Source organism: Cetorhinus maximus, chromosome 23 (genome assembly GCF_964194155.1).
Source record: "Cetorhinus maximus chromosome 23, sCetMax3.hap1.1, whole genome shotgun sequence".
NCBI classification, from domain to species: domain Eukaryota; kingdom Metazoa; phylum Chordata; class Chondrichthyes; order Lamniformes; family Cetorhinidae; genus Cetorhinus; species Cetorhinus maximus.
The window spans coordinates 36,665,126-36,692,999 of record NC_135901.1 but is presented as its reverse complement, the minus strand read 5'-3'; the positions used below and the strand labels follow the sequence as shown (position 1 = coordinate 36,692,999).

Below are 27,874 nucleotides of genomic sequence, written 5' to 3'. Positions count from 1 at the left end.
CTCCAGCATAAGAGGAGACTAATTGATGTCCTGTTTCTGACTGCTCCATTTTTGGATCTTTTCTCCTTTCTAACTCTAAATTGTTTCAGTTCTCATTCCTCTGGTTACTCTCATGGACAAGTCCCAGCTCCCCACACCTCCCAGAGAGCCTCTTTTCATCTTGGAATCCAGGGAAGTATCAGTATTAAAAACAGAAAATGATGGAAATAATCCATACTTTTCCAAGTGCCAATTGATTTTGTCCTGGATCATTGTCTCCAACCTTTCCCCACCACTGATGTGAAACTGATTGTTCTGGCATTGCTGTGTTTTTGAACAGGGGTGTAACATTTACAATCTGTCAGTCCTTTGACACCACTACTGTTTCAGGAGGATTGGAAGATTGTGACCAGCGCCTCCACAAGTTCCATGTGAAGGATGCTGTCTCTGACAGTGCAGCAGTCCCTCAATGTCACCCTGGAGTGTCAGCCTAGATAATGTGCTCAGGTTTATTAATATTTCCTCTTGTTATTGATGTGGGTCATTAAGAAACAATGGACTCTTATGATGTCATCCAGCCCCAGTACGATGATGTCATGGAGACTATTAAATACCAGCGGAGCCTTAGTGGTGAAAACAGTTTTGTTTGAGATGGCAGCAAGTCCATTACTGATAGATCTATCCCAGATAGATCTGGGAAAGAAAGTGAGGCAGCTCATGAACATCAGGAATAGTGTTGTGAATTATGAAGATGAGCAACGTGTACAGTATACATCTCCTATCTCCCAACACGCTGCCCCATCCGACATGAAACTAAATGCACTGTTAATTCCTCCTCAGTAACAATTGTAAACACAAAGCTTCTGGGATTGAACCAGGGACTTTCTCATATAAACATAGAAGCAGGAGTAGGCCATTCAGCCCTTCAAGCCTACTCCGCCATTCATTATGATCATGGCTGATCATCTAACTCAATAGCCTGCGCCCGCTTTCTCCCCATATCCTTTGATCCCTTTCACCCAAAGAGCTATATCTAACTCCCTGTCGCTTGCCATTTGAACACACCGCCCTCATGCCCACATGTCCGTCCTTGGCCTGCTGCAATGTTCCAGTGAAGCTCAACGCAAACTGGAGAAACAGCACTTCATCTTCCGATTAGGCACTTTACAGCCTTCCGGACTTAACATTGAGTTCAACAACTTCAGATCATGAACTCGCTCCTCCATCCTCACCCACTTTTCGATCCCCCTTTTTTCTAATAATTATTATATATTTTTCTTTTCCCATCTATTTCTATTATTATTGTTAAATTGATTTCCATCCATTGTTTTATCCCCACCTTTTAACCTATTTTGATACCCCCACCCCCACTAGGGCCATCTGTCACTTGCTCATCCTGCTTTCTACCCTCAATGTCACCATTAGCACATTCCTTTAGCTAATATCACCACCGCCAACACCCCTTTGTCCTTTTGTCTATGACATCTTTGGCGATCTCTCCTTTGCCTCCACCTATCACTGGCCCTCTATCCAGTTTCACCTGTCCCACTCCCCTTAAACAGCTTATCTTTCACCTTATTTCTATTTCTCTTTAGTTCTGAAGAAGAGTCATACGGACTCGAAACTTTAACTCTGTCTTCCTCTTCACAGATGCTGTCAGACCTGCTGAGCTTTTGCAGCTATTTTTGTTTCTGTTTGAGGCCGAGTCTGTGGCCGCTCACCATTTGAAACCGTCACAATGCCCGGGTGATTGATGGCAGCTCCGGAGCAATAGGAAGCAGGGGCGGGACTGGAGGACCGAGCGGGAGCGGCTGGTCCTCCAACCAATCGGAGTGAATAAGGGGCGGGGCCGGGCTGGGAGTGAAGCATGCGCAGTGTGAGTAATGGCGATGGAGAGACGCTTCTTTCCCGGATCCGCCATCGGTGAGTAGGTGAATGGTGGGGCGGAGGGAGCGAAGGATCCGGCGGTTGGGCGTGGAGGCTTCGTAAATATGTTGTGTAAACCGCGAAGCCCGAGAAAGAACTTCCCCTGTACCCGGAGGGAGCGTTCCCTTGTTTACACTGAGCTTTCTCCTCGTTACAGACCCGGGTTAACGTCCGCCATCTTTATTAGGGGCAATGTACAGCTGGACGCATGTGCTGCCGCCATCTTTGTTGGGGGCAATGGTTTTTGGAATCTTCAATGACAATGGGAACAACTTGTCCATCAAACTGCTTCACGCTTTGAGTTACAATGTCTTATTGATGTAGCAGAACAACGATATATGTCCAAGACAGTGACAATAATTTGTATCTATTTTGTGCCTTTAACATAATAAAACTTGTCAAGGTATTTCACAGAAATGTTACAAAGTAACATTTGACACAGCCACATAAGGAGATATTAGGGCAGGTGACCAAAAGCTTGGTCAAAGAGGTAGGTTTTAAGGAATATGTTCAAGGAGGAAAGTGAGGTGGAGAGGTTTAAGGAGGAAATTCCAGAGCTTGTGGCCTAGGCAAATGAAAGAACGGTTACCAATGGTAGAAAGATTAAAATCAGGAATGCTCAAGAGGCCGGAATTAAATGAGTACAGAGATCTTGGAGGGGTGTGTGGTTGGAGGAGATTACAGAGATAGGGATGACTGCAACCATGGAGAAAAACAAGGATGGGAATTTCAAAATGCTGATACTTTTTAACCTGCAGCCTTTGTAGGTCAGTGAGCACAGGGGTAATGGATGAACAAGACTTGGTGTGAGTAAACACACAGGCAGCAGAGTTTTGGATGACCTCAAGATTACAGGGAGGTTGAATGTGGGAGGTCGGCTGGGAGTATGTTAGGATACATAAGTCCAGCGGTAACAAAGGAATGGATGAGAGTTTCAGCAGCAGATGGGCTGAAACTGGGGTGGAGTCGGGCGATGTTACTGAGGTAGAAATAGGCGGTCTTGGTGATGATGTGGATATGTGGTTGGAAGCTCATCTTGGGGTGAAATATTTCACCATGGTTGTGAGAAGTCTGGTTCAGTCTCAGACAGTTGACAGGGAGAGGGATGGAGTCAGTGACTAGGGAGTGGAGTTTGTAGTGGGAACTGAAGACAACGGCTTCAATCTTCCCAATATAAAATGGAGGAATTTCCTGTTCACCCAGTACTGGATGTCAGACGAGTCAGAACGGTGTCTGACTTGGAGGAGAACTTGGAGGTGATGGTGTTCACATACACCTGCTACCCTGGTCCTTCTGGATGGTGGATGTTGAGGGCTTTGGAGATTCTGTCAACGCTCTGGTTGCGTTGTCATCGTATGAAATCTTTCTCCTACACCCCACTCTCTCTCCCTCTTTCTCATTCTCTCTCTTGCTGTCTCTCTCCTGCCTTGGAACCGAGAGTCTTGTGAAGGCACAGACCAAGTGGCAGGGTCCCTTGTGATGTTTTACAATCCTAGCTCCCTATTCTTGGGGATAACAGAATCAGACGTGTATCTCAATAAATTTTCTTCAACTTCGGCAAGAGGGAGCTTTACTCAAGTACACATCATTGGGTCCAATGAATCCAACTTGCCATCAGCCAAAGGATGAAAACCAGTCAAGACTATCCTCCTGATAGTTTAACTTTCAATAATATATGAGCTCGATTTTAATCTTCCTGAATATTATAAGGGTCCGGGTTCAACTCCTCAGTAAATATTCCCCGACATTCAGGAGAATAGGAGTCGGGTTCACTGAGTGATGCAGAAGACTCGGTGAGGCAGGTTAAGTTTTAAGAGTATTTTTTTAAGAACTTGTCACGATAAGAAAGCATGTGATCTGGTGACTATGCAAAGAGTATAATTTGGAAATCTAAGTAAATCCAGAAAAGAAAAGATAACTTGTTCTGATCTCGATAAGAAAGTCCAAAATGTAATCTTTACTCGTTACAGAAATAAGAATTCTAAGAGTAAGTAAGGATATCCATCAAATATGAAAGTAATATTTCCTTCATCCCCAGTATGTGAGATCCGCTACGTTCAGAACAATTCTGAAGTCAATCTCGGAGAATCTGATGACTCCCCCTAACAAATCTGAAGATTCAAGTTTGAGTTGAGATATTTATAATGAATTTGGATAGTTAATGAGCATGGAAGATGTCCATTTGATCACTAACAGACCACCCCTAATTATATTTGGTGAAAGGACCACCTATTATCATGAGGGTGCCCATTCAATTTCTCTGAAATGTTGTCTTGAATTTATTCCTGAGAACTGAACTTCCCCTGACAGTCTTGTTGGTCAATGTTGCTGAGTCAAGATATTGTGTCCAGTGAGATAATAAAACTTGGGGCCGAGTATTTGATTTCTCTGTTTTTTGGTTTTAATTATTAGAGCCAGTATTGTAGCTTGTGTGCCAGTATCATAGCAAGAACCATGAAATCCCATTTTTTAAGTGTGTGAATTTCTTATCAGTAAACTCACCTTTGGTGTGAGGGGAGTTAACCTCGCTGCTTTTGCGAGCTAGTTTTGACCTCTGTTAAAATATGTTTTACTGTGAATTTACCCAGAGTAGCTTTTAATCAAATGCTCCTGGTATCAATCCCATGTTATTTGACCATTATTCCCTCACATCTCTCCCTGGTGGGCAGTCGTGAACCAGTTGGGTTTTTACATCAGTCCAGCAGCTTTCATGATCACTTTTTCAAATTCACAGGGTATTAGAAGGGGAGGATTGACAGTTGGGAAACTGAAACCAAACATCACACCAGGAGCTGACAGAGTCGCACAATGTATATCGGAGCCCGAATGTCATCGGATTTTGAACATGGAAGGACAAAGCACCATTCACAGTGGGGAGAAACCGTACATGTGTTCTGTGTGTGGACGAGGCTTCAGCCGATCTTCTGACCTGTCAAAACACAAGCACAGTCACACCGGGGAGAAACCATGGAAATGTGGAGACTGTGGGAAGGGATTCCGTTACCCATGTGAGTGGGAAGCTCATCAGCACAGTCACACTGGGGAGAGGCCGTTCACCTGCTCCGAGTGTGGGAAGGGATTTACTGACTCAACCCACCTGCAGACACACCAGCGAGTTCACACTGAGGAGAGACCTTTCAAATGCCCAGACTGCGGGAAGTGCTATAAAAGTTCCGGGAACCTGATGTCCCATCAACGTGTTCACACTGACGAGAGACCGTTCAGGTGCTCTCACTGCGGGACTGGGTTCAGGTGGTCATCTCACCTCACTGAGCACCAGCGCAGTCACAGCGGAGAGAGACCGTTCACCTGTACGGAGTGTGGGAAGGGATTCACTCAGTCATCACACCTGTTCACACACCAGCGAGTTCACACTGACAAGAGACCTTATAAATGCCCAGACTGTGGGAAGGGCTTTAAAAGTTCTGGGAACCTGATGCGTCATCAACGTGTTCACACTGACGAGAGACCATTCAGGTGCTCTCACTGTGGGACTGGGTTCAAGACATCATCTGAACTCACTGTACACCAGCGGGTTCACACTAGGGAGAGGCCATTTACCTGCTCTGAGTGTGGACAGGGATTCAGTCAGTCATCGACCTTGATGACACACCAGCGGGTTCACACTGGGGAGAGGCCATTCACTTGCTCTGAGTGTGGGAAGGGGTTCACTCAGTTATCCAATCTGCTGAGACACCAGCGAGTTCACACTGGGGAGAGGCCCTTCACATGCTCCAAGTGTGGGAAGGGATTCACTCAGTCATCTGTGCTGCTGAGACACCAGAGAATTCACAAGTAACTACAGTGATTGGATTTTGCTGTTAATCACATCCAGGACTGAACCATGTTCATTGGGCTCTGTTTCTGCTGAAGTTAATACACTCCACCCCAGTTATAGGGGTAAATATTCTGGATAAAGTCAAATAAACCAGCCTTCTGTTCAACACACAGTGTGTCAAGTCTTTTTAATATCTCTGAGACAAGTTAGTTTCTTCTGAAGGGCTCTCCCTCTCCCCTGTCTCCTCCATCCTCGCCTCCAACAAAAAGTATGAGGAGCTCATGGAACTTCTTTGTCTCTAAGATTGAGACAATCCAACAGCTGCCTCTGCTGCTTCCCTCCCTTTCATTAACCCACTGGGACAAACTGTCTCTAAAATTCCCTCTTGTCCAAGCCCTGAGCCCACATCTTTCTCCAGTTTCTCCCTCATCTCCCCTGATGCTCGTTCAATGTTCATCTTGTCCATGAGACCCACCTCCTGCTCCATTGACCCTATTCCCACCAAACTGCTGATCACCCAACTTCCCCATGTTCACTGAGGTTGTTAACAGTTCTCTCTCTCCTGGTACTGTCACTCTCTCCTTCAAATCTGCAATTATCACCCCCTCCTCAAAAAACAAACCTTTGACCCTACCGTTCTTGCAAACATACTGCCCATCTTCCGCTCCTCTCCACACTGAATATGCCATCACATCCAAAATACTGGGATTCTCAGTGTGAACAGGGTGGGATGTGTTTGGAGACGGGGTGTCCCAGTTCTCCATCCTGGGATTCTCAGTGTGAACATGGTGGGATGTGTTTGGAGACAGGATGTTCCAATTCTCCACCCTGGGATTCTCAGTGTGAACAGGGTGGGATGTGTTCAGAGACAGGATGTCCCAGTTCTCCATCCTAGTTTTGAAAAAGCGCAATTCACAATGGGGAGAAACCGTGGAAATGTGGGGACTGTGGGAAAGGATTCAGATCCCCATCTGAACTCAAAACCCATCAACACAGTCACACTGGGGAAAGGCCATTCACCTGCTCCAAGTGTGGGAAAGGATTCATTCAGTCATCCCAATCACTGACACAACATTAATGCGTTCACACTGATTAGAAACATTTTAAATGTCTCGAGTGTGGGAAAGGCTATATAAGTTCCCAGGAACTGATATACCATCAGCGAGTTCACACTGATGAGAGACCGTTCAGGTGCTTTCACTGTGGGACTCAGTTGAAGCAATCATCTGAACTCAATAATCACCAGCGAATTCACACTGGGTAGAGACCATCTGGGTGATCTGTGTGTGGGAAAGGATTCACTCGGTCATCTGCATTGCGAACATAGCAGCTAGTTCACCCTGGGGAAAGGCCATTTAAATGCCCAGACTGTGCAAAGTGCTGAAAAGTTCCGGGAACCTGATGTCCCATCAATGTGTTCACACTGACAAGAGACTGTGTAGGTTTTCTCACTGTGGGCCTGGGTTCAGGTGATCTTCTCACTTCACTGTACACCAGCAAGTTTACACTGGGGAGAGGCTGTTCATCTGCTCTGAGTGTGGGAAGGAATTCACTACCTTATCCAACCTGCTGAGACACCAGCGAGTTCACAACTGGTGACAGTGATCGGATTTTGCTGTGAAATCACATCCAGGACTGAACCATGTTCATTGGGGTCTGTTTCTGCTGATGGTAATAAACTCCAGGCCAGTTATAGGGACTAATATTCTGGATAACACTGAAATAAACCAGCTTTGTGGTGAACAATCACTGTATTGTGTGTTTTTTAAAGCTCTAACACAAGCTAGTTCCTTTTGAAGGGCTCTCGCTCTCCCCTGTCTCCTCCATCCTCACCTCCAACAACTAGTGTGAGGAGCTCATGGAGCTTCTTTGTCACTAAGATTGAGACAACCCAATCAGCTGTCTCTGCTACTTCCCTCCCTCCCACTAGTCCACCGGGACAAACTGTCTGTAAATATCCCCCTTGTCTGAGCCCTGAACCCACATCTTCCTTTAGTTTCTCCCATCTCCCATCCTGCCCTCTCAGTGTTCATCTTTCCAGGAGACCAGTGAGCTCAGACTGGAGAGAGAGGGTTTAAATGCTTAGACTGTGACAAGGGCTTTAGAAACCCACATTCACTGATGGTTCACCAGCGCATTCACTTCGGTTCCACTCCATTCATCTGCTCTCACTGTGGGAAGAGGTTCAGGTGATTGTTCATCCTGCTGCAACACTAGTGAGTTCACACCGGCGAGAGGCCATTCACCTTCTCCATGTGTGGGAAGGGATTCAGTAATTCATCCAACCTGTTGACACAGCAGCGAGTTTAAACTGATGGAAGATCTTTTAAATGTCTATATTGCAGGAAGTGTTATAAAAGTCCCGTGGAGCTGATGTGCCATCAACAGTGACAAGAGCCCGCTTAGCTGCTCTCATTGTGGGACTGGGTTCAGGTGATCTGTGAACTCAGTGTCCACCCGTGCACTCACACTGGGGAGAGACTTATCACCTGTTCTGCGTGTGGGATGAGTTATCCCAGCTCAATATACATAAATTGTTCACACTGACAAGGAGTCTTTTCAAACTTCTGACCGTGAGCAGAAATTTCAAAGCATAATGGATCTGCTGACACACAAACACATTCACACTGGGGAGAGACTGTTCACTTGCTTCATGTGTGAAAGGAGATCCAACTGGTCATCTCAGCTACTGACACATCACTGAGCTAACAAGTAACTCCTGGGGTTGGATTCTGCTGTCATTGCTGCTGTTAAGCACATCCACGACTGAAACATGTTCATTCAGACAGGTGGGGGTTTGTTTCTGCTGATGTTAATAATCCCTGTGATAAAATCAAAATACTGCAGATGCTGGAAATCTGAAACAAAAAAGGAAAATGTTGGAAAAACTCAGTAGGCCTAACAGCATCTGTGGAGAAAAAAAAGTAGAGTTAATGTTTCGAGTCCATATGACTCTTATTCAGAGCTCTGCAGATGCTTTTAGACCTGCTGAGTTTTTCCAACGTTTTCTGTTTTTGTTGTTAATAATTCCCTGACTGGGCTGGAGTTTAATTTTCTGGAAAAATGTCAAATAAATCAGCTTTGATTTAACACATTGTTGCAGATTTCTGTCTTTCCCACCTGGGCCTTTAACATCACCTGGCTGGAGCTCAGAAAGGACAAACTGGGTCGAGGATCATACAGCAAGAACAGAACTTCACCCTGGACACAGTCCTTCAGGGTCACACTGAGAGGGAAAAATGATACTTTGGTCTTTCTCATCTCTCTTCACTGACAGCGAAGTCCCCGTGTGGTTTAATCCTGGGGTTTGTAAGAAATGTGTGCCAGCTGCTCTCTTCCATGGTTCAGAGATCCTGGACACAGAACAGAAGGCTCCTTTATAACTGTTTAGAGTCAGGAAGAACAATGGTGAATGCTGGAAATGTTCTGTCAAATCAGAAATTGGTGTAAGACTGTGATCTGTTTCTGACTGAAAGTGAAACAGCAGGTTTAAGTTGAATAGATTAATTGATAACCGGGGTTTCACAATGACTCAGCACAGGTTCCAACCATCCAGCCCCACGATTTGTTACGGAACTCGCCGATCCCTTGATCCTTCAGCCTCTGAGTTCCCTTTCTGTTGGTTTCCACAGCAATCAATCATCACTCGCCAACATTACACTGTCAGATGGAGTTCAGGGGCTGGGAGGGAAAAAAAATGAAAGCATGAATCTGAGTTGGGAATTAAACTTAGATAAACATGATTATTTTTTTAATTAAAAAATAAAAATAATTATTAACTATTAATATGTTCATTTTGCACATGATAGATAACGAGTGGGAGTAACTAATATTCACTGCTTCGTATCATTTTATTTTTTTAATGATTATGATACGTGATCTTTCCATCTCTTGATTAGACAAATGGCGATCCTTACTACCCAGAAAGCTCAGCGCGGGTGAATACGGCCTATCTCCATCAGAAGGGCACCAAAGCACATGTGCGGTAAGGCTCCGCCCCGTAGTGCCTGCCTCCCTACCCGGAGCATGCGGGGTGCGGCTGCAGGAAGCTGAGCGTAGCGCAGTCTCAGAAACATGGAATAAATAATTATAACCAATTGGGACTCCCAATGGTGGGGATTTTACCCAGCATTCCCCCGGTGGTGAATATCCCCTATCCGCACAACAAGGGACTGTACGCATGCGCAGTTCCGCCCGGCGCTCCGAGCATGCGCAGGGTGAGATGATGATGGGAAGGCAAAATACTGTGGATGCTGGAAATCTGAAAGAAAAACAAAAAATGCTGGAAAAAACTCAACAGGTCTGACAGCATCTGTGGAGAGAAAGACAGAGTTAACATTTCGAGTCCGTATGACTCTTCTTCAGAGCTAAAGTGAAGTAAAAATGTGATGAAATTTGTACTGCTTATGAGGGATGAAGCAGGTGAAGTTGGATAGAAGGCCAGCGATAGGTGGGGGCAAAGGAGAGATTGACAAAGATGTCATGAACAAAAGGACAAAGGAGTGTTAATGGTAGTGGTACTGGCTAAAGGAGGTGCTGATGATGGCATTAAGGATAGAAAGCAGAGTGTGGTAATAGCAGGACAAGGGTAAGCACTCTGGAAAAGCAACATGAATTAGTGACAGATGGCCCTTGTGGGGTGGGGTGGGGGGAGGGGACGCTAGTGGGGAAAAAAGACTGAAAATAGGATAAAAGGTGGGGATAAAACAATGAATAAAAAAGAAAATAAATAAAAATAAGAATCAGTGGATAAAGAATAAAAATTTAAAAATAAAAATGAATGTTGAAAAAGGGGATAAAAAAAGGGGTGAGTTCATGGTCTGAAGTTGTTGAACTCAATGTTACGTCCAGAAGGATGTAAAGTGCCTAACCAGAAGATGAGGTGCTGTTCCTCTAGTTTGTGTTGGGCTTCACTGGAACACCACAGCAGGCCAAGGATGGACATGTGGACATGAGAGCAGGGTGGAGTGTTCAAATGGCAAGTGACAGGAAGGTCTGGGTCATCTTTTCGGACATACCAAAAGTCTGCATTTGGCCTCTCCAGTGTAGAGGAGGCCGGATTGTGAGCAGCGAGTGCAGTAGACAAATTGAAGGAGGTGCAAGTGAAGCACTGCTTCACCTGAAAGGAGTGTTTGGGACTTTGGACAGTGAGGAGGGAAAAGGTAAAGGGGCAGGTGTTGCATCTTCTGCAATTGCATGGGAAGGTGCCATAGGAGGGGAATGAGGTGTAGGGGGTGATGGAGGAGTGGACCAGGGTGTCCCGGAGGGAGCGGTCCCTACGGATTCCTGACAGGAGAGTGAAGGGAAGATGTGTTTGGTGGTGGCATCATGCTGGAGTTGGTGGAAATGGCGGAGGATGATCCTTTGAATGCGGAGGCTGGTGGGGTGAAAAATTAAGGCAAGGGGGACCCTATCATGGTTCTGGGAGAGAGAGGAAAGCGTGAGGGCAGAGATGTGGGAGATGGATCTGACATGGTTGAGGGCCCTGCCAAATACAGTGGGTGGGAAACCTTGGTTAAGGAAGAAGGAAGACATGTCAGAAGCGCCGTTCTGGAAAGTGGCATCAATGGAACAGATGTGATGGAGGCGAAGGAACTGAGAAAATGGGATGGAGTCCTTACGGGAAGCAGGGTGTGAGGAGTTGTAGTCGAGGTAGCTGTGGGAGTGAGTGGGCTTGTAATGAATAGTGGGGGACAGTCCATCACCAGAAATCAAGACAGAGAGGTCAAGGAAGGGAAAGGAAGTGTCAGAGGTGTACTATGTGAAGGTGATGGAGGGACAGAAATTGGACTCAAAATTGATAATATTTTCCAGGTCCAGCCAACAGCATGAAGAGGCACCGAAATATTCATCAATGTACTGAAAAAAGAATTCTGGGAGGTGGTCTAGCACTGAAACAAAGAACGTTCCACGTACCCCATAAAGAGACAGGCATACGTAGTTGGGGCCCATGTGGGTACCATAGCCACACCTTTTATTTGGAGGAAGTGAGACAAGTTTAAGGAGAAATTGTTCAGTGAGAGAACAAGTTCAGCCAGACGGAGGAGAGTGGTGGTGGATGGGGATTGTTCGGGCCTCTGTTCAAGGAAGATGCAGAGAGCCCTCAGACCATCCTGGTGGGGGATGGAGGTGTAGAGGGATTGGACATCCATGGTGAAGAGAAGGTGGTTAGGGCCAGAGAACTATAAATTTTTGATATGACGTAGGGCATCAGAGGAATCATGGATGTAGGTGGGAAGAGACTGGACAAGGGGAGAGAGAAACAATGGCTTGGTGTTCGGTGGTGGGGTCATGGTCCATGGTCAATTTCTCTGCTCCTCTCACCTACTCTAACCTGTCTCCATCTGAACTCACCATACTCCGTTCTCTCAGGTCCAACCCTGACTTTGTTATTAAACCTGCTGACAAGGGTGGTGCCGTTGTCTGGTGTACTGACCTGTACCTCGCAGAAGCTGAGCGCCAACTCTCAGACACTTCCTCCTACCTCCCCCTGGACCATGACCCCACCACTGAACATCAAGCCATTGTTTCCAGGACTGTCACTGACCTCATCTCTTCTGGAGAGCTTCCCTCCACAGCTTCCAACCTCAGAGCCTCCCATCCTCAGATGGCCCGCTTCTACCTCCTAGCCAAAACCCACAAACAGGACTGTCCCTGTAGACCAATCGTGTCAGCCTGTTCCTGCCCCACGGAACCCATTTCTTTCTATCTTGACTCTGTTCTCTCTCCCCTTGTCCAGTCTCTTCCCACCTACATCCGCGATTCCACTGATGCCCTATGTCATATCAAAAATTTCCAGTTCCCTGGCCCTAACCGCCTCCTCTTCACCATGGACGTCCAATCCCTCTACACCTCCATCCCGTACCGAGATGGTCAGAGGGCTCTCCACTTCTTCATCGAACAGAGGCCCGAACAATCCCTATCCACCACCACTCTCCTCCATCTGGCTGAACTTGTTCTCTCACTGAACAATTTCTCCTTAAACTTAAAGTTCTGTTGAAGGGTCATGAGGACTCGAAACATCAACTCTTTTCTTCTCCGCCAGAAGTGCTGAGTTTTTCCAGGTAATTCTGTTTTTGTTTTGGATTTCCAGCATCTGCAGTTTATGTTTTTATCTCCTTAAACTTGTTGCACTTCCTCCAAATAAAAGGTGTGGCTATGGTACCCACATGGGCCCCAGTTATGCCTGCCTCTTTATGGGGTATGTGGAACATTCCTTGTTCCAGTCCTACTCAGGGCGCCTCCCACAACTCTTTCTCTGGTGCATCGATGACTGCTTCGGTGCCGCTTCATGTTCTCATCTGGACCTGGAAAAATTTATAGATTTTGCTTCCAATTTCTACCCCTCTATTACTTTCACATGGTCCATCTCCAACACTTTCCTCCCCATCCTCGACCTCTCTGTCTCCAATTCTTGTGATAGATTGTCCACCAATATTCATTACAAGCCTACCGACTCCCACAGCTACCTCGACTACAGCTCCTCGCACCCCACTTCCTGTAAGGACTCCATCCCATTCTCTCAGTTCCTTCGCCTCCATTGCATCTGTTCCAATGATGCCACGTTCCAAAACGGCATTTCTGACATGTCTTCCTTCTTCCTTAATCCAGGTTTCACCCCACATCCCCCAACTGCGGCTGACAGGGCCCTCAGCCATGCCCAGCCCATCTCCCGGGCTTGTGCCCTCACACCTTTCCCTCCCTCCCTGGACAATGATAGGGTGTCCCATATCCTCACTTTGCACCCCACCAGCCTCCGCATTCAAAAGATCATCCTCCGCCATTTCTGCTAACTCCAGCATGATGCCACCACCAAATACATCTTCCCCTCACCCTCTCCCCTCCGTCGGCATTCCATAGGGACACCCTGGTCAAATCTTCCATCACTCCCAACAACAAATCCCCTTCCCACGGCACCTTCCCATGGAATCACAGAAGGTGCAACACCTGCTCCTTTACCTCCACCCTCCTCACCGTCCAAAGGCCCAATAATTCCTTTCAGGTTAAGCAGCACTTCACTTGTACCTCTTTCAATTTAGTCTACTGCATCTGCTGCTCCCAGTATGGTCTCCTCCACATTGGGGAGACCAAACACAGACTGGGTGACTGCTTTGCGGAACACCTCTAGTCTGTACGCAAGCATGATCTAGACCTTCCTGTCACTTGCCATTTCAACACACCACCCTGCTCTCATGCCCACATGTCCATTCTTGGCCTGCTGCAATGTTCCTGTGAAGCCCAACACAAACTGGAGGAACAGCGCCTCATCTTCCGATTAGGCACTTTACAGTCTTCCAGACTTAACAGTGAGCTTAACAACTTCAGACCATGAACTCTCTCCTCCATCCCCACCCCCTTTTTTTATCCCCTTTCTCCTACATTCATTTTTATTTTTTATCCGCTTGTTTTATTCTCTTAATTCATTTTTCTGAGGTTCTTTCCCCATTTTTATCTAAGTTTCTATCCTTTTTTACAGACATGATGGACTGAATGGCCTCCTTCTGTGCCATAACAATTCTGTGATTCTGTGAAAATTTCAATCATCCTCCGCTTTGTAACTTGCAGGCATTTAGTTGCTGGATAATCTCCACTAAAATGAATCAAGAAATAAATAATTAAATCTCTTCTTGCATGTTATAAAGCTGCTTTTTTTTCCCTTCTTACGAGTTTAATATGAGGCTACACGGACTCAAGTGAATAATGTTTGGACGTTAACAGTGGGGAACTGAAGCACATTGACACTTCTTTCCAGTTCTGATGAAAGCTCAGTGACCTGACTGTTAACTGGTTCTCTCTCCACAGTCTCGGCCTGACCTGCTGAGTATTTCCAGCATTTTCTGGTTGTAAATGAGAGCGATCGATGTATGGCCATTTCTCTTCTGTCCGGGATGTGTGACACTGATTTCCCGAGTGCAGTGATCCTGATGTTTGCTTTAAATGTGAAATTTCCCGGTTTGACCTCAGGTGGAAGATTTGCCCTTCAATTGCTTCGGGATGGAGGTGGTACAGTAATAAAATCAGTGAGAATTAATCCAAAGGCTCAGGCATAAGGCTTCAGATTCCAACACAGCTTCAGATTTAGTTTTTTTAAAATTATTTAATGGGATGTGAGTGTAGCTGGCTTGGCCAATATATATCTTGCCCATCCTTAATTTTCCCTTGAGAAGGCGGTGGCGAGTCATCTTCTTGAATCACTGAAGGTACACCCACAGTGCTGTTAGGGAGAGAGTTCCAGGATTATGACCCAGTGAAGTGAAGGAACGGCGATATAGTTCCAAGTCAGTATGGTGTTTGGCTTGGAGGGGAATTTGCAGGTGGTTGTGTTCCCATGCATCCTCTTCCCTTGTCCTTTGAGGTGGTAGAAGTTGCAGGTTTGGGAGGTGCTGTTGAATGAGCGTTGGTGAGTTGGCAATTGAATTAGTAAATTTGGAATTGAAAGCTAGTCTCAGTCAACTGTGATCAAAATCCATCTGGTTCACTAATTTAGGGAAGGAAATGTGCTGTCCTTACCCAGCCTGTCCTACATGTAACTTCAGACCCACAGCAACATAGTTGACTCTTACCTGCCCTCTGAAATGTCCTAGCAAGTCACTCCGTTCAAGGGTAATTAGGGATGGGCAACAACAGCGACACCAACATCCCATGAAAGAATATTTTTTAAAATGAGCAATTGGCATTTTGTTTAATTTCATGTCGAACAGGGTGATAGAACTGCTGTCTCATTATTTAAAACCTCGATCTTTTACCTATTTAACCAGGTAACATTAAGTGTGAGAAAATGAGTGCAAGTGAAAGTGTAAGTGACCCAAAATATTGCAGCTGCTGGAAATCCAAACTTAGAACAGAAAATATTGGAAACATTCAGCAGTATCTCTGGAAACGGAAACAGAGTGAATGTGAACTTTAATCCAGTCATACAGTTCTGATGAAAGTTTACAGACATGAATTATAAATTATGATTCTGTCTCTGCATATATTACCAAATGTGATAAGAATTTCAGAATTATCTGTTTTAATTTCAGATTTACAGCATCTGCAGCATTTTGCTTTTCTTTCAATGTTGAGAGTTGAGAATCTGGAACTCGTAACCAGAATGGCTTGAGATCCATGTGTGAGCTGGAAACCCATGAGTAAAATCCCACTGTGAAGAGGCAACTCACCAGCTGAAAATGGGAAGGCGGTCATTCGGCGTCCCATTTACTGAGACTGCAGCACAGTCACAATGGAGAGAGACCATTCAGATGTTTCACGTGTGAGGAGGGATTTACTCAGTTTCTCAGTTGACACTCCAGCTTTAAAAATTCAAAGGATTTGACCCACATTTGGTGCATTCTGGCAAGACACGTATTGGATATTTCGTATATGGGGGTGGGTAAAATCACTTGTTCACATCGTTGCTGAGATTCTAGTGAGTTCACATCTAGCTGTAAGGGTTTGTTCTGCTGTTAATTACACCCAGTAAAGAACTGCTGAAGGGTTCGTTCACTTAGGTTGCTGCATCAATTTATTTAATAATTTTACACATTGGCTCTATGCCTCCAATCATAATAGGATCATATAACGTATTTTTCGGTTGAACAATGTTTAATTTCAATGGCGGTGCTCTTACCCAGCATTCGCGGGAGACAGAATGAGCCCTATTCTGACTCAATGAGCGATTGCGCAGGCGCAGTGATAGTTGTGAGTGGAGATTGCGCAGTGCGCATTCGGAAGGCGAATGCGCAGTCTAGTTTCTGGATTTCTCCCGTCGCCAGGCCCAGAGTAACGGCCGCCATCTTTATAGGGGGCAATGTGCAGCAGTGCGCATGCGCGGTCATCCTTGTCCATTAGCAGGAGGAGAGAATGTTGTGCATTTCTATCCTGGACTGACTGGGATGGATCTTGGAAACTCCTTTTACAGGGGATTAGAAGGGGAGGATTTACACACAGCAAACTCAAACCAAGAGAAATGTTTGTCTCTTAATTTTCTTCTTGGACTGACAGGGATGATTTTTTTTAACAGGATACTAGAAGAACAGCACTTAAAGGCAGGAAACTCAAGTCAAACATCAGATCAAAACCTGACAGAGTCAATCGATTCATCAGAGCCTGAAAGTATGTCTGTCTGTGGAATAATATTCAAAGTTCTGTGTGACTGGAAATAGGGGAGAGCAAAGTCATGGAGAGATTTGAAAAGAAGGATGAGAATTTTGAATTGAGTTGTTGCTTAACCGGGAGCCTGTGGTGGTCAGTGAGGACAGGATGATGGGTGAGCGAATGGGATTCAGTGTAGAGGTCAAAGACTGCGGAGATTTGGATAAACTCAAGTTTATCATGGGTTGAATGTAGGAGGCCAACCAATCAAGTCTTGAGGACTGGATAAGAATTGAGAAATAGGGCCAAGTCGAGTGATGTTACTACAATGTATTAAGTACAGGAGGGGGATTAATTTAAACCACACTGATTTCTCTCATCTCAAGTCCACTAACAGGAAGGTGTTCCTGATTTGCTTCCCCCTTTATAAGCGGTGGCCTATTTCCCAACCCCACCATTTCAAAGTGATCTATTTTCCATTAATAACCCCACAGCAAACACGGGATAGGATGAACTCAAAGGGTTAGTTGATTTACACATACTCAAAACTCGGGTGGTGGGTGTGGCATTCATACAGTAAAAGAGGGATGGAGAAAAGAAAGATTTACAGGGCAGGGACTGCAGAGAAAAATTGTGTTTCACGTGGATTCCAGAATCCAGAATGAAAGTCCAACGAGGTATTCCTTCACGAAGGTCGGCAGACTGAAAACTTATGCTGTAAAACCACTTTTCTGGTGGAGTTGACTTCACGCGATGATAGCTATGCAGAGATAAATCAGTCTGGTAGGCGACTGCACATAAGTTCCAGGAGAAAGTGTAGATGTGGCCAGGTATTAAATCTGGGCAGAATAACTTTTCTGTTAGCTGCTTGTAGATGTTAAAATGGGAGACTGAGGTTTATCAGTACAGCCAGTGTCTCTTCAGAGATAATGAGTTCCAAAATTCTCCAGTAATGCCAGAAAGTGCCTTTTGTTCAGAAGTCACAGACAGATTCAGCCTTTTAAAAGGTCTTTGTCTGGTTTTTAAAATGTTAGAAACAGCCATGGGGCTATCACTATCTATTTCTAAAAAATATACATTGTGTGGTCCCAGTCTCCTCACAGATGGAAACCCACTCTTGGAGATGACAAAGATATGTGGTTGGAAGCTCATCGTGGGGTGAAATATTTCACCATGGTTGTGAACAGCCGGATTCAGCCTCAGACAGTTGCCAAGGAGAGGGATTGAGCCAGTGGACAGGAAGTGGAATTTGTAGTGCGGACTGAAGACAATGGCTTCAATCTTCCCAATATTTAAAGAGAGGAAATTTCTGTTCATCCAGTACTGGATGTCCATCAAGTCAGGGCGGTGTGTGAGTTGGAGGGGAACTTGGAGGTGATGGTGTTCACATACGCCTGCTACCCTGGTCCTTCTAGGTGGTGGATGTTGTGGGTTTGGGAGACCCTTTCTCGCTGTTGCTATATAAAATCCCTCTCCTTCACCCATTCTGCTCCCATCTCTCTCAACCAATCCCCCTTCTCTCCATCCGGTGCCCCCGCTCACATAGAGTCCAGAGTCTTGTGTAGGCCCAGACCGGGTGGCAGGTTCCCTTCCCTGAAGGACATTAGTGAACCAGTTGGGTTTTTATGACAATCCAGCAGTTTTTATGGTCACTTTTTCCTAGTGCCGGCCCCACAAATTCCCAGATTCATTCAGCTCAATTTCACAACCTGCCTTTGTGTTTTTGTGGGTTCTCTCTCATTCACTTTTTCACATCTTTAATACATTTTGCAGGGTATTCGAAGGGGAGGATTTGCAGTCAGGAAACTCAAACCAAACATCACATCAGGATCTGATGGAGTCACCCAATTTATCGTAACCTGAATATCATTGGACTTTGAACATGGAAGGAAAAAGCACCATTCACAGTGGGGAAAAACCGTACACGTGTTCAGTGTGTGGACGAGGCTTCAGCCGATCATCTGACCTGTTCAGACACAAGCACAGTCACAGCGGGGAGAAACCGTGGAAGTATGGGGATTGTGGGAAGGGATTCCATTACCCATCTTATCTGGAAATTCATCGACGCAGTCACACTGGGGAGAGGCCGTTCACCTGCTCCCAGTGTGGGAAGGGATTCACTCAGTTATCCAACCAATTGAAACATCAGAGGGGTCACACTGATGAGAAACCTTTTCAATGCCCAGACTGTGAGAAGTGCTATAAAAGTTCCAGTGGACTCATGTACCATCAACGTGTTCACACTGACGAGAGACCATTCAGGTGCTCACACTGCGGGATTGGGTTCAAGCATTCACCTGCCCTCATTAAACACCAGCGCACTCACACTGGGGAGAGACCGTTTACCTGCTCCAAGTGTGGGAAGAGATTCACTCAGTCATCTAGCCTGCTGAGACACCAGCGAGTTCACAGTGATGAAAGACCTTTTAAATGCCCAGACTGCGGGAAGTGCTGTAAAAGTTTTGGGAACCTGATGTCCCATCAACGTGTTCACACTGACGAGAGACCATTCAGGTGCTCTCACTGTGGGGCTGGTTTCAAACATCCATCTGACCTCAGTAAACACCAGCGCACTCACAGTGGGGAGAGACCAACTCCAAGTATGGAAAGAGATTCACTCAGTCATCTAACCTGCTGAAACACCAGCGAGTTCACAGTGATGAGAGACATTTTAAATGCCCAGATTGCAGGAAGTTCTTTAAGGGTTCCCTGGAACTGATGTGCAATCACCATGTTCACACTGATGAGAGACCATTCAGATGCTGTCATTATGGGACTGGATTCAGGCGATCATCTCAACTCACTGTACACCAGCAAATTCAGACTGGGGAGAGACTATTCATCTGACCTAAGTATAGGAAGGGATTCACTCAGAATTCCCATGTGCTGACACAGCAGTGAGTTCACAAGTAACCACACTGAATGGATTTTGCTGTTAATCACATCCAGGATTGAACCATATTCATTGGCGTCTGTTTCTGCTGATGTTAATAAACTCCAGCCCAGTTATAGGGGCTAATATTGTGGATTAAAGTGAAATAAATTTGCTTTGTGTTAAACACATGTTGAATTGAGCCTTTTTAATATCTCTCACACAAATTACATACGGATTAGGATCAGGAGTAGGCCACTCAGCCCCTCAAGCCTGCTCCACCATTCAATAAGATCATGACTGATCTGATTGTAACCTCAGCTCCACATTTCTCCCCTACCCCAGTTAACCTTTCACCCCCTTGCTTATCAAGAATCTATCTAGTTCTGCGTTTAAAATATTCAAAAACTCTGCTTTCACTGCATTTTGGGGAAGGGAGTTCCAAAGATTCATGAAACATCCTCTCCACATCCACCCTCACAAGATCCCCTCAGGATCTTATGTTTCAATCAAGTCACCTCTTACTCTTCTAAACTCCAGCAGATACAAGCCTGACCATTCCAACATTTCATAAAACCATAAGACCACAAGACATAGGAGCAGAAATTAGGCCATTCGGCCCAATGAGTCTGCTCCGCCATTCAATCATGGCTGATAAGTTTCTCAACCCCATTCTCCCGCCTTCTCCCCGTAACCTTTGATCCCCTTACCAATCAAGAACCTATCGATCTCGGTCTTAAATACACTCAATGACCTGGCCTCCACAGCCTTCTGTGGCAATAAATTCCATAGATTCACCACTCTCTGGCTAAAGAAGTTTCTCCTCATCTCTGTTCTAAAAGGTCTTCCCTTTACTCTGACACTGTGCCCTCGGGTCATAGTCTCTCCTACTAATGGAAACATCTTCCCCAAGTCCACTCTATCCAGGCCTTTCAGTATTCTGTAAGTTTCAATCAGATCCCCCCTCATCCTTCTAAACTCCATCGAGTATACACCCAGAGTCCTCAAACGCTCCTCATATGTTAAGCCTTTCATTCCTGGGATCGTTCTCGTGAACCTCCTCTGGACCCTCTCCAGGGCCAGAACATCCTTCCTGAGATACGGGGCCCACAATTTCTCACAATATTCTAAATGTGGTCTGACCAGAACCTTATAAAGCCTCAGCAGCACATCCCTGCTTTTATATTCCAGTCCTCTCGAAATAAATGCCAACATTGCATTTGCCTTCCTAACCACCGACTCAACCTACAAGTTAACCTTAAGAGAATCCTGGACTCGGACTCCCAAGTCCCTTTTCACTCCAGATTTCTGAATTCTCTCCCCATTTAGAAAATAGTCTATGCCTCTATTCTTTCTACCAAAGTGCATGACCTCACACTTCCCAACGTTGTATTCCATCTGCCACTTCTTTGCCTATTCTGCTAACCTGTCCAAATCCTTCTGCAGCCTCCCTGCCTCCTCAATACTACCTGTCCCTCCACCTATCTTTGTAACATCTGCAAACTTAGCCAGGATGCCCTCAGTTCCTTCATCTAGATCATTAATGTATAAAGTGAAAAGTTGTGGTCCCAACACTGACCCCTGTGGAACTCCACTAGTCACCGGCCACCATCCTGAGAAGGACCCCCTGATCCCCACTCTCTGCCTCCTGCCAGACAGCCAATCTTCTATCCATGCTAGTACCTTGCCTCTAACACCATGGGCTCTTATCTTACTGAGCAGCCTCCTGTGCGGCACCTTGTCGAAGGCCTTCTGGAAGTCCAAGTAGATAACATCCATTGGCTCTCCTTTGTCTAACCTGCTCGTTACCTCCTCAAAGAATTCTAACACATTTGTCAGGCATGACCTCCCCTTGATGAAACCCTGCTGACTTTGCCCGATTTTACCATGCACTTCCAAGTATTCTGAAATCTCATCCTTAATAATGGACTCTAAAATCTTACCAATGAACGAGGTCAGGCTAATCGGCCTGTAATTTCCTGTCTTTTGCCTCACTCCCTTCTTAAACAGGGGGGTTATATTAGCGATTTTCCAGACCTCTGGGACCCTCCCTGACTCCAGTGATTCCTGAAAGATCACCACTAACGCCTCCACTATCTCTTCAGCTAGCTCCTTCAGGACTCTGGGGTGTAATCCATCTGGTCCAGGTGATATATCCACCTTCAGACCTTTCAATTTTCCTAGCACCTTCTCCTTGGTAATGGCCACCATATTCACCTCTGCCCCCCGACTCTCTTGAACTTTGGGGATGTCACTCGTGTCTTCCACTGTGAAGGCTGACGGAAAGTATCTATTTAGTTCCTCCGCCATTTCTTTGTTCCCCACTACTACTTCTGCAGTGTAATTTTCCAGCGGCCCAATGTCCACTTTTGCCTCTCTCTTACCCTTTATATGTCTAAAAAAACTCTTGCAATCTTCTTTTATATTACTGGCTAATTTACCCTCATATTTAATCTTCTCCTATTTCTTTTTTAGTTGTCCTCTGTTGGTCTTTGTAGGCTTCCCAATCCCCTGGTTTCCCATTGCTCTTCACTGCATTGTATGCTTTCTCTTTAGCTTTTATGCTGTCCCTGACTTCCCTTGTCAGCCATGGTTGCCTCGTCCTCCCTTTAGTATGCTTCTTCTTCCTACGGATGAATTTTTGCTGTGTCTCCCAAATTACTCCCAGAAACTCCTGCCATTGCTGTTCCACTGTCTTTCCTGCTAGGCTCATCTCCCAGTCAATTCTGGCCAGCTCCTCCCTCATGCCTCTGTAGTTGCCTTTATGCAACTGTAATACCGTTACATTTGATTCCAGCTTTTTCCTCTCAAATTGCAGGGTAAATTCTATCATATTATGGTCACTTCCTCCTAAGGGTTCCTTCACCTTAGACCTCCTTAGCAAACCTGCCTCATTACACATCACTAAATCTAGAATTGCCTGTTCCCTAGTGAGCTCCACCACAAGACATAAGACAACCCGACCATTCCAGATATTAGTCTAGTAAACCTTCTCTGAAATGCTTCTAATGCATTTACATCCTTCCTTAAATAAGGAGACCGATACTGTACACAGTCCTCCCGATGTGCTCTCACCAATTCCATGTATAACTGAAGTATAACCTCCCTATTTATTCAACTCCCGTTACAATAAACATTAACACTCTATTAGCTTTTCTAACCACTTGCTGTACCTGCACACTAACCTTTTGCAATTCATACACTAGGACACCCAGATCCTCTGCATCTCACAGCTCTGCAATCTCTCACCAATTAGATAAGAAGCTTTTCTTATTCTCTCTACAAAAATGGACCATTTCACATTTTCCTGCATTCTCTGCCATTTGCTAGATATTTTCCCCTCACTTAACCCATCTGTATCCCTTTTTAGTCTCCTTATGTCCTCTTCACAACTTACTTTCCTACCTATCTTTGTGTCATCAGCAAATTTAGCAACCATACCTTGGTCGCTTCATACAAGTCATTTATATAAATTGTAAAAACATGAGGCCCCAGCACTGATCCCTGTGGCACATCACTTGTCACACGCTGCCAGCCAGAAAATGGTATATTTATGACAACTCCCTGTTTTCTGTTAGCTAGCCAATCTAATGTACATGCCAATATGTTACCCCACACCATGAATGTAACTTTCTGCAAGAACCTTTGATGTGCCACTTTATCTCAGTCTTGAAAGCTCCGGCTGACCCTGAGTATCCGCTGTGTTTTGTCGGAGAGAGTTCCACATTTCTACTCCACTTTGTGCAAAGAATCTCTGCTTGATTGCACTGCTGAATGACCAAACTCTAACTTTTTTAAAAATTCATTCACGGGATGAGGGCTTCGCTGGCTGGGCCAGCATTTATTGCCTATCCCTAGCTGCCTTTGAGAAGGTGGTGGTGAAGTGCCTTCATGATGTCCCCTTGTTCTCTATATTTGCCCAAATGCACGTCCAGCAAATTTTGGTCGATCCTCTTTAATCCAGACACCAGAATAAATTTCAGGAGTTGGATGATGGGGAGTGACCTGGATGGACAATGAGCACCCAGTAAACAAGACCACAGTGTTAAGGTAGATTGGGAAAACACTGCAATCGATCACTTGGTAGTGACACCCAGTGTAACTGATGGAGGGAAGAGAGGAGTAAGATGCATAAAATCCTTCTTAATCACCCTGCACATTTCCCTCTCTCAGCACGTAGGGACACAGATTCCCTTCACAACAAAAACAGAAACAGAAATACCTGGAAAAACTCAGCAGGTCTAGCAGCATCGGCGGAGAAGAGCACAGTTGACGTTTCGAGTCCTCATGACCCATCAACAGAACTGACCTGCTGAGTTTTTCCAGGTATTTCTGTTTCTGTTTTTGTTTTGGATTTCCAGCATCCGCAGTTTTCTTCTTTTATCTCTGGACAGATTCCCTTCCCGTGCACTTGGTTGCTATAGAAATTAACTTAAAAATCGGATCACAAAATATGATTCTGCATACAACCATGAAGATCCTCAATGGCGGTATCATTACCCAGCATTCACCGAGATACGCTCTATCTTCACCCTAGTAAGCCCTTGCACAGGCGCAGTGCCAGGTAGTAACTAGAGCATGCGCAGGCGGCGCTCTAACCGGGGCATGCGCAGCCCGAAGCTGGAAGGACAGAGGCGGCCGTGTGGGATCAGCGAGGAGAGCAGAGGTGGGTGAGGGAAAATGAAGCCGCCAGGTGAGTGGGGAGTTTTCATAAACAGTTGCTGGAGGCCTCAAATCGTGAAGAAGAATTTCCAGTCCAACATTTTTACAGGTTTGAAAGTTGCAGCGTTTCTCCCGATCTCAGGCCCAGATTAACAGGCGTCTTCCTTTTAAGAATGTGCAGCAGTGTGTCCGCCATCTTTATCAGGGGCAATGTGCTGCAGAGCGCATCTGTGTCCGCCATCTTTGTGCGGGGCAATTGCAGCAGTGCGCATGTTTGGTGGAGGAATTAAGATTTCGAGCTAGAAATCTGGAATTAGCGAAAGTGAAGATATCTCGGAGAATTATGAGGCTGGAGAAGATGACAGGGATAGGGAGGGGCGAGACCTTGAACATTTGAAAGGATCAGGAATTTAAAATTTTAATGCTTCTTAGCCCAGAGCCTTTGTAGGTCAGTGAGCACAGGGGTGATGGGTGAACAAGACTTGGTGCGAGTAAGCAGACGGGCAGCAGAGTTTTGGATGACCTCAAGATTACAGGGAGGCTGAATGTGGGAGGTTGGCCAGAAGTGCGTTAGGATAGTTAAGTCTAGTGGTAACAAAGGAATGGATTAGAATTTCAGCAGCAAATGAGCTGAGGCTGGGCTGGAGTTGGGCGATGTTACTGAGGTGGAAATAGGCAGTCTTGGTGATGATGTGGATATGTGGCTGGAAGCTCATCTTGGGGTGAAATATTTCACCATGTTTGTGAACAGTCTGATTCAGTCTCAGGCGGATGGAGTCGGTGGATAGGGAGTGGAGTTTATAGAGGGGACTGAACTCAATGGCTTCAATCTTCCCAATATTTAAGTAGAAGAAAATTCTATTCATCCAGTACTGGATGTCAGACAAGTCAGGATGGTGTGGGAGTTGGAGGGGAACTTGGAGGTGATGGTGTTCACAGACACCTGCTACCCTGGTCCTTCTAGGTGGCAGAGGCTAGTGGTTCAGGAGATTCTGTCAAAGTTCTGGTCGAGTTATAGATATATAAAGTCCCTCTGCTATACCCAGTGCCTCTCCCACCTCTGTCTCCCTCTCTGTCTCTCTCCCTCTTCCCATAGAAGCCAGGGTTATGTTTATACCCAGACCGTGTGCCAGGTTCCCTTCCCTGAAGGACATTCATGAACCAGTTGGGTTTTTATGACAATCCAGCAGTTTTCATGGTCACTTTCTCCTAGTGCCGATCCCACAAATTACCAGATCCATTCAGCTCAATTTCACAACCTGCCTTTGTGTTTTTCTGTGTTCTCTCACTCCATTTTTTTCTGTTTTAAATCAATTTCACAGTTTACGAGAAGGAGAGGATTTGCAGTCAGGAATCTGAAAGCAAACATCACATCAGTGTCTGACGGAGTTGCCTAATTTATCATAACCTGAACATTATCGAATTTTGTACATGGAAGGAAAAAGTACCGTTCACAGTGGGGAGAAACCGTACACATGATCTGCGTGTGGACGAGGCTTCAGCCGATCGTCTAACCTTTCAAAACATAAATGCAGGGACAACCAGTGGAAACCATGGAAATGGGAGGACTGTGGTAAGGGATTCACTTACCCATCTATGCTGGAAACACATCGGCGCAGTCACACTGGGGACAGACCGTTCACTTGCTCCCAATGTGGGAAGGGATTCATTACCTCATCTCACCTGCTGGCACATCAGCGAGTTCATAATGCGGAGAGGCCATTCACCTCCTCCGAGTGTGGGGAGAGATTCATTCAGTCACCTGTCCTGCTGAGACATCAGCGAGTTCACAGTGGGGAGAGACCTTTTAAATGTCCAAACTGTGGGAAGTGCTATAAAAGTTCCAGAGACCTGATGTCTCATCAATGAGTTCACACGGGGGAGAGAACTTTTAAATGCCCAAACTGCGGGAAGTGCTTTCAAAGTTCGGGGGAACTTATGTCCCATCAACATGTTCACACAGACAAGCGACCTTTTAAATGCCCAAACTGTGGGAAGTGCTTTAAGAGATCCCAGGAACTAATTTCCCATGAACGTGTTCACACTGATGAGAGACCGTTCAGGTCTCTCACTGTGGGACTGGTTTCAGGCGATCCTCTAACCTCATTGAACACCAGCGAGTTCACACTGGAGAGAGGCCATTCACCTGCTACAAGTGTGGGAAGGGTTTCACTCAGTCATCCAGCCTACTGAGACATCAGCGAGTTCACACCAGAGAGCCTGTTCACCTGCTCCGAGTGTGGGAAGGGATTCACTCACTCAACCACCCTGCTGACACATCAGTGAGTTCTCACTGGGGAGAGACCATTCATCTGCTCTGAGTGTGGGAAGGGATTCACTCGGTTATCCCATCTACTGACACACCAGCGAGTTCACAAGTAACTGGTGATTGGATTTTACTGTTAATCATATCCAGAACTGAACCGTATTCATTGTTGTCTATTTCTGCTGATGTTAATATACTGCAGCCCAATTTTTGTGGTTATTATTATGAATAAATCAGCTTTTATATTAAACACGCTGTATTGAACATTCGAAATAAGAGCAGGAGTAGGCCATTCGATCCCTTGAGCCTGTTCAACCAGTCAGTAAGATCATGGCTGATCTGATTGTGGCCTCAATTCCACAGTCCCTCCTCCCCCCGATAACCTTTACTCCATTAGCAGTAACTGGAAAGTACTGTGTAAGCAGGCAAAGTTTTTTCTGGCAGCTTAGACTCACTCTCTGCTGTGAGATCTGAGTAGTTAATTAGCTAAGTCGTTGAACCTGGTCACTCTAGCCCCAGTTCAGTTGGCTATAAAAACAGACCTCTATAGTGCAGCTAAGGAAAAGGAGTGCAGCTGAGGAAATGGAATGCGTACAGTTTGGTTAGAGGACGAGTTCGGTGAATTTAAGGGATGAGGAATTCATTTCCTTTTTCTATCTTTCGCACGCTGTAAGTATTGGTTCTTGCTCTACTACAGGGAAAGGAGCTAGCTGTTTGGTGAGTATCTAGTGATTGGTTAAGGTCTATTGTATTCTTAAGGTTTCAAATAGTATTAAAATTGGAGGTGAGGATAATAAAATCTATATAATAAATAAATGATTAATATAATTAAGTAATTATTTAAAACATGTTAAGGATGGCAGGACAGGTGATGTGTCAATCACAGAATTTTTACGGCATTACTACTGCTGAATCTCCCACTATCAACATCCTGGGGCTTACCATTGACTGAACTGGACTTGCCATATCAATACTGTGGCTGCAACAGCCAGTCAGATGTTAGGAATCCTGCAGCAAGTAACTCATCTCCTCACTCCCCAAAGACTGTCCACAATCTACAAGGCACAAGTCAGGATTGTGATGGAATACCCTCCACTTGCCTGGATGAATGCAGCTCAAACAACACTCAAGATCACGACATCATCCAGGACAAAGCAGCCCGTTTTATTGGCACCACATCCACGAACATTCACTCCCTCCACTACCAATGCACAGTAGCAGCAGTATGTTCCATCCATAAGACGCACTGCAGGAATTCACCAAGGTTCTTTAGGCAGCACCTTCCGAACCCACAACTACAATCTAAAAAGGACAAGGG

The 27,874-nt window shown here is 45.5% G+C and overlaps 3 protein-coding genes, 1 long non-coding RNA gene and 1 pseudogene across 5 annotated transcripts in view; 4 read left to right on the top strand and 1 right to left on the bottom strand.

The window, feature by feature from the left end:
* LOC144697511 (uncharacterized) overlaps positions 1 to 19,778 on the top strand; it is a 41,175-nt gene extending 21,397 nt beyond the window's left edge. The window contains exon 2 of the mRNA XM_078569532.1: positions 18,530 to 19,778. Coding sequence (XP_078425658.1) covers positions 18,639 to 19,394 — 756 coding nt within the window. The 5' untranslated portion in view covers positions 18,530 to 18,638 and the 3' untranslated portion in view covers positions 19,395 to 19,778. The remainder of the gene's footprint in view (positions 1 to 18,529) is intronic.
* The window catches only part of LOC144697499 (uncharacterized), a 194,235-nt gene that overhangs the window by 19,607 nt on the left and 146,754 nt on the right, over positions 1 to 27,874 (top strand). The window lies entirely within an intron of this gene.
* LOC144697561 (uncharacterized) overlaps positions 1 to 27,874 on the bottom strand; it is a 108,642-nt pseudogene that overhangs the window by 53,720 nt on the left and 27,048 nt on the right. The window contains exon 4 of the transcript XR_013580387.1: positions 17,299 to 17,304. The product of XR_013580387.1 is annotated as an uncharacterized LOC144697561 (transcript). The remainder of the gene's footprint in view (positions 1 to 17,298; positions 17,305 to 27,874) is intronic.
* On the top strand, positions 1,847 to 5,853 carry LOC144697493 (uncharacterized). Its single transcript, XM_078569499.1, has 2 exons — positions 1,847 to 1,902; positions 4,640 to 5,853. Exon 2 carries the CDS (start codon positions 4,751 to 4,753, stop codon positions 5,702 to 5,704), a length of 954 nt encoding a protein of 317 aa, XP_078425625.1. The 5' UTR covers positions 1,847 to 1,902; positions 4,640 to 4,750; the 3' UTR covers positions 5,705 to 5,853.
* LOC144697549 (uncharacterized) lies at positions 24,294 to 26,501 on the top strand. Its single transcript, XR_013580384.1, has 2 exons — positions 24,294 to 24,399; positions 25,613 to 26,501. It is a non-coding gene; the product is annotated as an uncharacterized LOC144697549 (long non-coding RNA).

What these genes read in the sequence shown, in the direction of transcription:
- LOC144697493 (XM_078569499.1), top strand. Translation starts at nt 4,751, where the DNA reads ATGGAAGGACAAAGCACCATTCACAGTGGGGAGAAACCGTACATGTGT.